We start from the raw sequence: 14,156 nt of genomic DNA, 5'->3' as shown, positions 1-14,156 counted from the left end.
TTATATTTGAGCTACAATAGATTAAACTAAAATCTTAGTCAAAAGACACGTAGGACTAAGGATCACAACTTCTTTAAATTCAGCATATGTATATCGAAGTCTGGATCACAGGTTTATATGTTTATGGCCAGCTTAAGAGTGACATTTTCCTAAGTTTTCAAGAACAGTCTTCCCAAGTCTTCTGATTGTCAGAGCTGGGCAAGTTATACTTATCATCAGGCAAATGAGATTAATTTTAAAGCACACCTTTAGGTAAATGTCACCTGAAAGGTTGTTTTCTACAAGAAAACAGGTGGTTTTGTAGATCAAGTTATTTATCTAGAGGCTAAATGTCAGTAAAACAAGGTGATGTGTTGTTTCCTCACAGTCAGCATGTTTGATTTGGTCCATGCATTTGTGCAAAAACTAGTGTTTTGTCTTCACAACGGGTTGGTCTTGAATTAAGAACGGGGGTTTTTAGTAGTAGGGGAGACAGAGGTAATGGGGCTGAGTTGTTATGATTTGTAGTTTTATACTGTACTTTGTTATTTCTCTCAGGTTCATCTGATATGGTGGTGCATGAGATTTTATGGCAGATTTTATTTCATTCATTCAGCTATTTAATCACCCCTAAGTGTCTGTGTATGAGCATTTATCTTTTCTGATCATTCTAGAAGATGGCTTTTTCTTTCTTTATCTTGCTGGTATCTGTAATCCTCTGTTCTTCATTCAATCCAGCATGTCAACGGGAAAACAGAAAAAAAGAAGCAAAACCAAAAACAAAAACAAACCACACACACACACACACACACAAAACCAACCAAAAAACAACCCAGATCTGAATGGTATTATGTGTGTTTGATTGTTTTCCCCATAGTCTTTAAATACATGTGTAAATGTGCAATGTGTAAATTAGGGTAAAAAGGAAATAAGATATTTTATTTGTAGACATATATAAACAAATATTTTATATGTAGATATAGCAATACAAATTTGTTTCCTCTTATTATGAAATACTATGTAAACTTTATAGAAAACTTCAGGTGAATGAGAAATTTAGTTTGGAATCAGAAGTCTTCTCTATATAGCTGTCAGCAGTCATCTAAAAAAAAAATTATACAAAGTTTTATTTAGATTTACAGTTAATCAGGCTGTATAACCTGAAAAATGTTGAAACAATTTTCTCCATAATTTTCTGTTCTTCATTTGAAATTGACTCATGAAGGTTTTATTCTTCTGTTCCTTATGAGGAATAACAATCCTGTAAATATGTGTAAATGAATTTCAAGTATACTAAATCAATATGTGAAATGTCTTAATGCTATTCAAAAGGAAGAAAATGTGAAAGGATGGTGTTTGTCAATTTTTGAATTGACTTTTTGTCATCTTAAATTATTCATTTTTCATGGCAGTGGATATTCTACAGAGAAGAAACTTATAAGACAAAGGAGAGTAGCTGCTGACTAGTCCACATATTACTTTGTTACCACAGAGTTTTTTTCCTGATTGACAAGATAGGCTCTGTTTAAAGTAAAAGTGTTATGGGGTTTTTCCTTATTGCAAGATCAAGGATTTTATTTGTATCTACGTCAGCCTACAAAACAGTAAAACTGTACCTTTGTCTATGAGCACTATTTGTCTACTTGGTAACAAATAGTCACAGAATATTAATACAACATAACAGTTTGGCTGCTCCAACAAAGGTCTTCAGAAATGAAGGTAAACTTGTTACAGGAATTTCAACAATTTTAATTTCTCATCTTAACATCAGAGTTTTTATTTCTATTACCCTGCTTTTCCTGGCTCCATAATAAGATAAAATTGGAACAAAAATTTTTGGATTTGCTGTCTGCCCGATAGTTTTGTGTTTTTCATTTCAGCAAGTAGCAAATCATTCTACTTGCTGAGAAAGCAATACATCTGAAGTATTTTATGGAAGTGTTTTGCTTGGTATTTCAGAAGTCACAAATGATCTCAAAATAATACTAAATCATAAACCAAAATTTAATTTGTTTAACCAAATATGTTTTCATAATCAGAGGAGGAACCTGCTCCAAATAGTGTTGTTGAAGAATACCTTCAGGAGAAGAGAAAATATGAAGACAAGCGGAAGCAGCAGCCAAAGAAAGGAGTTTCTCGTGAAGATCAGGTAATAATTTGACAACATGGGGAAAAAAAGTCCAGAAGAGTTCTGAAAATGTTTGTCTCCGTCATTTTTCATCTTCCATTGAAAGAATCTTATTATTTGTAAAAATAAATGTGTACTCTTTGATCCCCTATTTTGATTACCCAGGTAGACAGATAAGTGAATTTTCAACATGTTTTTGGAAGCGCTATCAACTTAGTCACTAAAATCTTCCAAAAGGAAATGCTACCCACACAGAGGTATCCTTGATTACATTTACAAGAGTTTGCATTTCTATACAGTACTTTCCTTAGCTCTTCTGCTTGCCATAAGATAACATTGGGACAGACATTTGCATACTTGGCATCTGTCCAAGCTGGGTTTTTTAACATTTTGAATTATCTTTTAAAGAGATTAAATTCATCCATACCTTTTGGTGTAATGAACAGAAATAGTTTTTAACTGAACTGTTAGAAGAAAACCCTTTATAAATATAATGAAAATTATTTTTCAAAATTAGTTAGGATGTATGTAGACTTTAGTATGCAAATATGAGCGAAGTAAAGTTTAACATAAATATTTGCGTTTTTTCTAAAATTGTAAAGTTTGGAACAGTTAAATGTATGAAACTGCCTGTGAAGTGGAAAATACTATTAACTTAAAATCTGTGCTGGACATCAAGTGCATTGGTTTATAAGTCCATGTCAATTCAGCTAAGAAGATGTTCATATTCAACTGTTGAAGCTAAAAGAGGTTGGAAACTTGAGGCTTAGTAACTTCAAAGCATTGGCTGGGAAACCTTTATACATGTGGCAAGGTGATTTAGCTCTAATCTAAGAAGTTTATGGAAACTTTGTACATTCAAAAGCCCATTAACTTTGAATCAAAGAGTACTAAAGCTCTGTTGGCGATGTGGATCAAGGGACTTAAACTACTTCTAACGAATTTATATCAGCTCTGTTTGGGCATCATAGGAAAACACGATGATAGGGATTTTTTTTTAAAATATCTTAATTCTTATTTATGCAGCCCTCCTGGGAACTATTCAACAATAATTAATCAAGTTCTTTGTAATCCATTTCGCTTGTGGGGAGCTGCTTCTAGCCCTGCATGCCTCCTACCTGGTCCTACAGCACAATACCATTTTCCATCCTCTGTACAAGAGTTAAAGAAGAGGGGGAAACATATGTGTCTCCTTACCATACTAGATATTGGAAGTCATAACCTTATAATTCTACAAGGGTCAATTTATAAAGTTATTTGATTCACAGTGTGACATCTAATCACTCACTGCAAAAATGCCTACTAAGACATTTCAAAATTATTTGTATTACCAAGGCTATTCACAGGAATGCTGGCATAAGAGAAAATTAGACAAGACACAAGGAATGTGGCTTTGGTTGGTCACAATTTCATATAAAAAGGGTTAGTTGGTTTTCATCTGATAGTGTAGGCAGAGATTTGCTATCATCCTAGATGTTGCAAGTATGTGGTTTGTTTGCAACAGCATGGAAAGCTATAAAACTTGAATAATCTGCAGGTCCAAATAACTTTGAAACTTTCCTGTCTCCCATCTTAAACAGGAGATTAAACAGAAAATAAAGAAAATAAATGCAAAAAAGCTCTCCAAAACCTGCCTTTGGCAGTGCTAAAATATGTTTTTGAAGGAATTCAAAAGCCAGGAAACTCCTAAAGCTAAGATTGCTCCCAGAAGGTGATTTGATTCCAGTGAACACTTCTGGTATTTCCTATTTCTGTTTTCTATTCTTGTTTAGTTTTTATTCTTTTAAATTTGAAAAACTTGACCAAACAAGACTAAACAGCCATACAGAGGTGTTTTACAACATAGGTGGCCAACCTATCACCTGCAGATCCAATGTAGCCTGCCACATAAATTCAGTCAAGTGCTTATTCCCTGATACACTTTCCTTTCCAGGAATGTCTCAAATATGAGCAAGAAATAAGTTGTGGGCTGTGCAAATTATTCTTATGGTCTGCCCTTTTTTTGAAGAACCCTCTCTCCCATCACAAGGTTCAAGCATACAGTTCTTGTACATTCAAAATTTCATTCCAGGTGATCAGAAACAAGACCTGTGGTACTGTCTTCAGGTGTCACCCGCGATTTGGTGGCTTCGTAGTAGCTGAAAGACTGGACAGTGTCAGCTAGAGAGTAAAATACAAAATATAAATCAGTATGAGCTTAATGTATGCAGCATAAGAACCCGTATCTGTAGAATTAGTTAAGGTGGTTCACTGTATTTGAGTCAAAAGCTTTGCATTTTTTTCAATGTCACTACGTAATTTTAAAGATTAGCAATGTAAAATGTGCATTTTGATTTCACTAGGTGGCCCGACAAGTACTCTCTCACACCTGCCAGATGCCCTCTCCAATTGCTCGTGCTGCCTCAACATTGCTGGCTCACTCTGGCTTGTTCTCTGGATGGGCTCTCAATGCATTCTCTCTCTGCTACCTCCCCCTGCTGCTGCCTTTCACTCTCACTTGCCTCTCTACAGTGTTTCATTCAAATTCATATCAAAGATCTCTCTTCCAGCTCATTGTACTATTTCTCAAAATAATCATAGTTTCAAGATGATGTATATACCTGTTGTTGTGTATAAATAGACATAGCTTCTCTAAAACCATGTATTTAATTTCAGACACTGGCACTGTTGGACCGATTTAAATCAAAGTTAACCCAGGCAATTGAAGAAACTCCTGAAAATGAGGTTTCTGAACCTGAAGAAGATACTGATGAGGGATGGTGAGTTTTTTGGATTTGATTTTTTGTGTTCACTGCTGGCAATGCTACTGCACTAACATAGTCTCACCATAAAGCATAAATTTAAGGAGCAGCAGAAACACTGAATGTGAAGAGAGCTGCATAGGAGAAGTCAGCTAAAATGCACTGGTTTAGCACTCTGGAAAATAAGGCAGAAGAGTAGAAGACAGTTTGCTTTGTGTAGTTGTAAGTCCTACTAGAACTCTGTCTTTGGGGTGCTAAGTGTTTTAAAGACTGATGGATGAGATGCAAATAGACTGATCTGAAGTGCTGGGTGACCCCAAGGAAGCAGGGCAGAAGCACTGAAATCGATAAAGCACTTCATAATTTATGACCTCAGCACCTTCTAGTCAAGGAAGCAACTTGTACCATGTTGTCTTATGTTCATCTTCCATCTAAAGAACCCACCTGAAGTAGGAAAGGGGATAAAAATCAATATGATGTGTGATGCTGAAGTCCTAGACTGCAAGCTGTTATATGGTAATAAAGATATCTGCATAAAATATCTAGAAAAAAAGGCAAAAAAAACCATAGCAAAAAATGTTATGTAAGGATAGGTCGTCTTTTTTATAAGGTGAACAATACAGCTGGTCTAATAAAATAGGCTATCTCTGCCTACGGCTTTTTCCTTAGTTGTATGCATAAGCCACCACAGCTACAGTAAAACTACCACTACAATAGAAACTTTAGCAAATTTCTTGGCAAGAGTTTTAAGAGAAACAATATTTCTGTATCTCAGATAACTTAAAGTTATTGAGTGAAAACATATCAGGTGTACCCTTATAATCTTTCTAAAGGCTTCCTTCTTGGGAGAGGGAAACCAATGGGATACCTACCTACCTCAAAATCTCCAAACTAGCACCAATAACTAGACCTGAAAAAAACTGAATTACAATAAGGAGAAAAATGTACAAACATGTACATTAAACATCCTTTTAAAATAGGAAATGAACAACTAAATGTGATTGAAGCATCCTGCATCTGTTTTGAGAGGACTCGTACAAAACTGTAAGATAACCGTGTTAATGAAGTTGTTTTTCTCCAACGAGAAGACAGCATTGTTAGGAAATGCAGACTGTCTAAATAACTTAGTTATTTTTACTGTCATTCTATTAATACAAATGAAAGTGATGTGCATACTGAAGTGAGAAAAGATACCGTAAAGAAGACTGTGAGGGAAGATAATATATGGAAGGAAAAATGTTTGTTACATTTTAACTCACTTTTTTTTCCACATGTTGATAAATGAAATGATTCAACTATCTGTAAGTTACACATCAAGTTACAGTTAGCTATATTACAATAAAGATTATTTTTTATATATTGAATCAGAACATTTTAAGACTATTTGAAGATATATTCCATTAAAAAAAAAAAAAGTAGGTCATGAAAAGTAGGCTGAATTGCAAGTTCTGAGAGCAGTTATGTTGATGGGACTAAAATTTTAGATCAGTCTTAAATAACTTTTTCTTTCTTGTTTGTATCACATGCATGATGAATCGTTGCAAATATTTTAATTTAGTAAGATAAAGCTACACAGACTCTGCAACTTCACCTTCATACCTTCTTGTTTTCCACTGAACTGAGCTGAGACCTGTCCTGGTTTTGTTAAAAACAAGACCAGTTTCAGTGAATTTTCCTCTCAGCTAAGTTCTTTTAAGTGCCTTCTAAGGAACTGCATATTTCTCTCGGACACTGTACTTGGTGCTGATAAGATGACCAATGGAATGCTGAAGAAGCTCATGTTTAGATTTATTACTATGGTAACCAAGGTTAACTGATAACAGGACATGTTTGCCAGGAGGGGCGGATGGAACAGGTGACTAAAACTGACCAACTGAGTATTCCATCCCGTAATCGTTGTACTCCCTATATAAGAGGGTGATCACGAGGGTCTCGTCTCTCTTCGACCATGGCTGGCATCTAGAGAGGACCCTGCCTGTCTGCCTGCGATGCATAGGCCTCAGGCCCTGCATCCCTGAAATCCAGTTTCTGGTTTGCTGTGAAGTCCCACCCATGACTTCCGGGTGCCTGCCCTGCAGCTGCTGGAGCCACGCCAGCTCCCAGCTCTGCCACTGCTGGAGTGACGCCAACTCCATATCGAGCATTCAAGATTGCTTTTGTATATTTTGTCTATTTATTAGTAGCATTAGTAAAACTTAAAAACTTTTCCAACTTGCAAGACTCTTTCTAACTTGAAGTCCCTCTTTCTTATCTTTCTGTCACCTTTTATGGTGGTAGGGATTAACAGAGGGCATCTGCCACGGTTTATTGTTGCCTTGCTTTAAACTCTGACAGACCTCAGAAGGGAAGTTCTAGGATTTGCAGAAAACTTCAGACAGATGTATTGGCAGAAAGACTAACCTTAGTAGTACAGCACTTAGTGTAGAATTATTGCAGTTTATAAAACAACATTTTTACATAAGTAGTGTGTAATGAGTGCATTTATTATGTTGTTATAGAATCACTTGGGAAGTTAAATTTCGTATTTTGGGATAAGAGTTTACGTTTTCAGTGCCTTCGTTGTATTGGAATATTTGAGACAACTATAGAGACTTTACATTTTGAAGTTCTTTCTGAATTCCAATCTACTCCTCAAAAGACAATAATTCTACTTTATTTGATTTATAGTAAATAATTAGTGCATGGCATATGCATATGTGATATGCACAAATTATGTGATTCCTCCGGGCCATTTTGTAGGTCATGGTTGCTGTTTTTATGGGGAGTGAAATCCTGCCAGTATGCTTTGCTCTACTGTCAGGGTGTGTTATCTGAGGTAAAATGATTGCCTCTAAGACATTTTTATGTGTCCACATGAGTGGCCACACATTGAGGTATAATTTTCATTTTCTGTCAAGATAGAAACCATTACCAATTTGTTATGTTTTCTTTTATTTGGCAAACTTCGCCCTGCATATTTGGCTGAGCTGCTGTATTGGCATGGAGCATAGCAGACATTTGGGCACTTTTCAGCAGCATTCTACTTTTTATGCAAGAAAAAAAGAAGAAATATGACTCTATTGTAAACAGTGTGTATGGTGTTTGATAATTATTACCAGATTTTACAGTCTAAGAAGGCATCTGAGGAAGTGTTGTGAAGAGAGCTGAAGAGAAATGCATAATACTGAGTTTTAACATGAAATACCAGAATCTTTGCTGAGACATTCTATTGCAAACTCTGCTGCTATGCAAGAACGATTATATGTATCTGTCTGCAGCAATCAAAATCCAATTTCCCCTACAGAATTCAAAAGTAACAAAATAAACATGGTATGTACTGCCAGAAAGGGTACTCATAACAATAAAAATGTCTGCAAACAAGTAGGCAGACACATTTTTACAGCATCTGGGCAGCTCATAAGACATGCTTGACCCTGGTTCTTCCCAGTGCAAGCATTATGGTCCTTATGGTTCCATATCAAGAACTATTGCTTATGTTTTTCTTTTGATGAATTGTCTGTACTATCGATTATTAGTTGTTCTTTATTTGCTTACAGTCCAAAGATGAAAGAATCAGATGCATGATTTCATTCTTCTCTTTCAAAGAAGTTGTGGAGAATGCAGCAGAGGGAGGGAAAGATGATCTGGCAGAACTCAGTTTCTCATTCTGGGCTTAAAGTCTTACCTAATAAGACTTTTCCCCAAAATGTAGATGAGATCCACTACAGTGGCAGTGAGGTGTCATCTGCTTAGAGACTAATAGTGTGAGAACCAAATATGTCTCAGCAAAAGACCCAGCTGAAATAATTCATCTGCTTGGTACTTCTTATCTGGATTACTGGATAGGTCTGAATTTGAAAGTGGAAACACTGCACAGTGTACACTTTATACAGAACGCTGCTGCTTCTTATCTTCTTTAGGATGTCGACTACTGTATACGTATAGTTGCATGCATGTGACACCCAGTCAGGTTGTAGTGCCACTTCAGGGCTCTGATTATAATATGAAATAGTTACAGCTGTAGTAAACCCCAGATTTCAGTCCAGAAAGTTATGGCAACTGCAGATAATGAAACTGGTTATGCAGATCCTGTGAACGTGACATAAAATATTTTTCATAGAGAGACTCCAGCTTTGGGTAAAAAAAATACATATGCAATCAAGTATATTGAAAGATTGATTGCTTTAGTTAAGCTGTGCAAAATATTCCTCTTCAAATAGGATAGCAGTGATACTTAGTATTCCAAAACACCCTCCCATGAAGTAATTCTGAGAGTTCTGAGTGGTTCATCTCTCTTTTGAAGTGTGAAATCTGAGACTAGATACAACACTCAGCTAAGTCTTTGTCAGCGTTGAGTAGAAGGCCCTTCTAAGTGACAAAATCCTTTTCCTACTGAACAGTTGCCTAACCTAGCTCTGTCCTGTACCCATGCTGTTGATTGCTCTTATCAAAATTCAGCCATTGTTCTTTCTGAATGGTAGCCTGTTTTTCTTACTACTTTTGCCAAAATCACATAAATTCTAAATACTCCAATAAACTTTCAAATACTTCTTCACAAAACTTCATATTATACATATGTTCTGTAATTATATTCTTCTCCAGTAAAGTCATAAGTGGAAGTGAACTAACCAACCCTGCCACATTAATCTTTTCACTTTGACATTGAACTATGGCTATCTACTCCTAAAAATAGGACTCTCCAGCTTTTTACCAGTCTTACATCCTTATGAAAAGAAATACATATCTACACTTTTCCAGATGGCATACAGTTCTGTGTGGAAGGAATGGATTTTCTGCTATGAAAATCCACCTGTCATATCGTTAAGCAAAATTCTGCATTATCTTTCACTCTTCTCTCTCTGATGTTTGAAAACAAGCAGGGGCTTCCTGAAACTGCTAGATTTATTGACATACTTAAGTATTTCTGTTCCTATGAGAAATTTTACAATCCTGAGGATTTTTGAGCTGATGGAATTTTCTACAGAAAACAACCCACCATTTTCCTTCTTCAAGTTCAGCTGGCTGCCAAGTCAACTTAGCATATTTCTATGAAGGGTCTCTAGTGTTTGTACTTTCTAACACATAAAATGCACAAGAAAGTTTACAAAACAAACTCTGGTACCATTCTTGAATTTAAAGCTTAGTTGTCATGATGAAGTAACCCAAAACTCAAAAGGAGCAGTTCTCCATACCATTAAAAAAAATGTGTTGCACACTAAAGCAATCAAGTTTACAGTAGCTTATAAAATCTGGAAGGTGCATTGGCTAGCAGATCACAGTGATTTTTTTCATGGAATCATTGAAAAGATATGCCCGTCCATTCAGAAGGCATTGATATGTGAACATCACATTGAGGCAGTATTCTGTTCTTGCTTGAAAATCGTTTGCATGGTGGTAATCTGAGTCCTGACAAGTATGGGTTTACATTATTGTTATTTCTTAAGTTCGTATTTGATGGAAGATGCCCAATTCATCATGCCGGACATTCGATATCCGGTGTAGAAACTGGAATGTTAACATGTGAAAACTGTTCCTTACCAGATGAGCGTGATTAGGTGAAGTGCATCTAAACTATTGATGCCACCAGGGAAGCAAAGTTTGTATCATCCTCATTAGAAGGGTTTGGTCTATTATTAATCCCATAAATTCACAAGTCAGGGTTGCAAGTAGACCTCCAGTTGATTCTGGCGTTTGTGTTACAGTGGAGACCGGTAATTTTTCCTTCATTCTGCACCCAGCTAGACATTTAGGATTTCTTCTTCTGGATTCAGATCTCATCACTGGCCTCTAGCTACTCTCACTGATGCACTCTACAACCATTTACAGTTTGACTGTGATTGCCAGCATGCTATGTAGTTCATTTAATTAATAGCACATGATGCCAGTGCTTCATAACTGAACCACTGCAGCATTTCCTGGGTGAAATGTAAGGTGTTGGGGGTGAACTACGAAGCTTCTTAATCTTTAAAAGAGATTAGCTTTTTCCTTCCCCATGGAATGCTGTCATAGGTATAACTAGGCAACAAATGTAAATGAGACAGTCACTTAAGTATTTTTGGGAGGATGTCTAGACTCTGAAACTTACTCTTTCTTTTGATATGAAAAAACATAAACCCTTCCAGCTTTCAGATATGCTGTGGGACAAGAAAGAATGAGTAAAATGGGAATTTGGAATGAGATGATGGTTTTTCACATGGTTTTTCAGTTTAAAATTCTTATGGTTAGTTACCTTTGCTGAGTGTGAGATATTCTAAATGCTAGTTGATTTGAGGGGTAGGAAAAATAGGCATTTTTAAAAATCAAAGTCAATAAATCAATGCCTGAAAATGCCTTTCACCTTACAGTCAAAAGGTTGTTGTGAAAATTATGTGAGACTAAAGGTCTTCCATCTCAAACAAAAAGACATTTCAGATCTTGCTTTATAGATCATTTCATGTGCATGTTGTGTAATTACTAATGTTGGCATGACTATTGTCATATGAGTTATGTGTGACAAACCTCATTTTAGATAGCAAGGATTAAAAACAATTGAATTGGGAATTTAATGGCACTGTTTACTTAAATAAATCACTTTAAAATCTTGTGGCTCCTACAAGGATTTCAAAGATATCTTCTTCTTGGTCACAAAATATTATTTTGATTTGTACAGAGATGCTTTGCATAGATGTCATCACCTGATTATAGCAAAAAATAAAGGGAACTGCTCTGTTTTTATTAATTTATTGCTTCTCTGGTCAAAAAACTCATTGAAGTTCAGTGTTAACCATTTAAAGTGCAGCCTGGTTTATATATGTCAGATTCTGTAATCTCTACTGAATTTTGCAAAGCTACCATGGAGGCCAGTTAAATATTTTGACAACATTGGGTGCTAACGCTGATTTCTTTCTGCCAGGACATTCATTGCAATTTGACTGTATGATTTTTTAGCTAGTTTGTAGAGGTAGTTATGTTTTGCTCCAGAACAATTAAAAAATAAATCTGTATATTCAACAAAGGTATTCCCTGCCCAGTATCAATAGTTATGCCCTTTATGTTCTTTAAAAAATGTTTTTGTTGATAATACAAGGAAAACTTCCCTCAGAGTATTTAGCATTGGTTTCAGTGAGAAATCTGTTGCAGTTAGGAGTGGGAACACACACTATTTCATTTATTTTTTATTCTCCCAGTAAAAGGCTTTGTGGCTGAGAGAGAGAGATTTGGGCCAAAAAGGAAAAAAAAGTATCAAGGCACCACCTTTCCAATGTGTGTTGTAGAGAGTGGACTAGAATTGGTTTGGGTTTGGTTTTTTTTAATTGAAATAGCAATTTCAGAATCAGGCAAATGTTAAAGTCAGCCAGACTGTTTTTATATTGAAAGATCTCATTTATATTAAGAACTAAGTCACAATGCATACCGTTAGTATCTACCCCACATAAATTTGATAATGTCTTCCACATTTTATTTCCAAGCTTTCCTATTTAATACAGCGTCTACTATTAAGCTTCGCATAGTGAAATTCTTCTGGATAAATGCCTAAAAATGTTGGTTATATTTCTTTCATAAACCTACCTTTATACACATTTTCTAAAATGCAGTCTCTTTGCTCTAGTACCTCAGGCTGAGGATTATGAAATATGGCTTCCTCAAGATTAGCACTAGTCTCTGCAGATTCAGTTGCAGAAGCTTAACTGTGACAAACACAGTAAGCCCCTGAAAACTAAGCAGCAGTCTTTTTCACATGCCGACGCTAGCCTGGTGAACGAAAGAAAAAGTGCTGCTGTAATTTATGCCAGCGAGGCACAAAGATGGACTAAAGCCATGTTTGCTCCCCTCCTCCCATCCAGACTTGAGCCAACGTTCCTCCACTAGTCTGGAAAAACTGGCTCTATATTAGGTCTCTCCTGCTAAGGCCATTGATTTACTCAACTACGTTTTTAAAAAGTTGACGAAATACTTACTTGTTACAAAGGATAAATGAATGCCAGAGGTCTGTATTAAAAACACGTCGCGAAGAGGGGTTTCTTCTCTGTTTGGCAAAAAATAAGTGTTTGTTTGGGTTTTAGTATTGCTACTAACATTTAAAGGAAGAAAGAAAGAAAACAAACTCTGCTGTAATTTTTTTTTCTCCAATTTTCTCTCCACCTTCACCTTTCTACTGCTAGAATGTGGTCAAACCTTGGTATATAAATGCTAGCTGCTGTCCCACTGCTTCAGTCAGTAATTTTGTATTAACTAATTGTTCTTTTGCTGAAGTTGTATATTTAATGCTTGTAACAGTTCAGCATGCCTGAGAACCTCGAGCATTTATGGTGGGGTTTTTTTTGTTTATTTTTTGTTAATTCCTCCATGTCTAAGTTTATTTGGACTAGGCATCTGGGCCTGGAATCGACTACTGTTTGACTTAATTCAGAGATGATCCATGTTTTACTCTAGGGATATCTAGTATTACATTTACTGTCTGGAAATCTTACATTTTATTTATTGCCAGCAAACCTAGTGAAGAATGAAGAAATAATCTTCGAAATCTTTTAATAGCCTAGCTTAAGCTTCCTGCATATTTACACACCTTTGCAAGCACCCCAACTTCATCTCAATCAGTGGCCTGTTTAAACAGTATTTGGACATATTCAAAATGAGGAGAGAGGGACAAAAGAGAAGGGAGAGTCTCCAGAGAATGTTGAATGTTATGAAAATCCGAGTATTTTTGTGCTAGAAATGCTTTCCTCTCCTTCCCCTCACTCCAACTCTGTGCCCTGGTGATACAATACTGCCTGTTTGTGTTAACCTGAGGAGCCAATTTGCTGACTTCTGGAGTATCAGATGTTGTACAAGCTCTTGCCAGAGACAGGACGCTCGACTGGATGGATCATTGGTCTGTTCCGGTATGGCGGTTCCCATGTCCTTATAGTAAATGCTGTGTAAAGTTTTTCTGCACTGGTACACTGTCTGGAACAACATCTGGAGTTTGTATTATAGTCTTCCATACCACTCTACCAGGAGCAGTTGTCTATTTAAAGCACCCAGCTTCTTTCATCAAACTATGTAACATTTTTGTAAAGCGAACAAGAATATAGTGTAAATATACTGTATATGAATTGTTACTGAACAGATGCAATATAAAAATAGGATAACTAGATTTTTAATACAAAAACATTTACTGCTTAAAATCATGAGTCATCACAGCTTTACATATTTCTAATTCTGATACTATGAGAACTAATCACATTTTTCCCTGGTGCTTTGACTATCTTTTGATAGTTGAAGTCTTTTTCATAGTTAAGTTGATTTTCCATTGATCTTAGAAGGTTACTTACAACCAAGTCTTCCTTCAAGAGAAAAAAAAAATGTTT

At 36.0% G+C, this 14,156-nt stretch overlaps 1 protein-coding gene across 1 annotated transcript in view; it reads left to right on the top strand.

The window, feature by feature from the left end:
• CWC27 (CWC27 spliceosome associated cyclophilin) overlaps window positions 1–14,156 on the top strand; it is a 109,791-nt gene that overhangs the window by 88,254 nt on the left and 7,381 nt on the right. The window contains exons 12-13 of the mRNA XM_065655825.1: window positions 2,019–2,128; window positions 4,763–4,866. Coding sequence (XP_065511897.1) covers window positions 2,019–2,128; window positions 4,763–4,866 — 214 coding nt within the window. The remainder of the gene's footprint in view (window positions 1–2,018; window positions 2,129–4,762; window positions 4,867–14,156) is intronic.

Source organism: Caloenas nicobarica, chromosome Z, assembly GCF_036013445.1.
Source record: "Caloenas nicobarica isolate bCalNic1 chromosome Z, bCalNic1.hap1, whole genome shotgun sequence".
Classification (NCBI taxonomy): Eukaryota; Metazoa; Chordata; class Aves; order Columbiformes; family Columbidae; genus Caloenas; species Caloenas nicobarica.
Note: the sequence above shows the minus strand (reverse complement) of the source record. Positions and strands in the feature narration are given on the sequence as shown.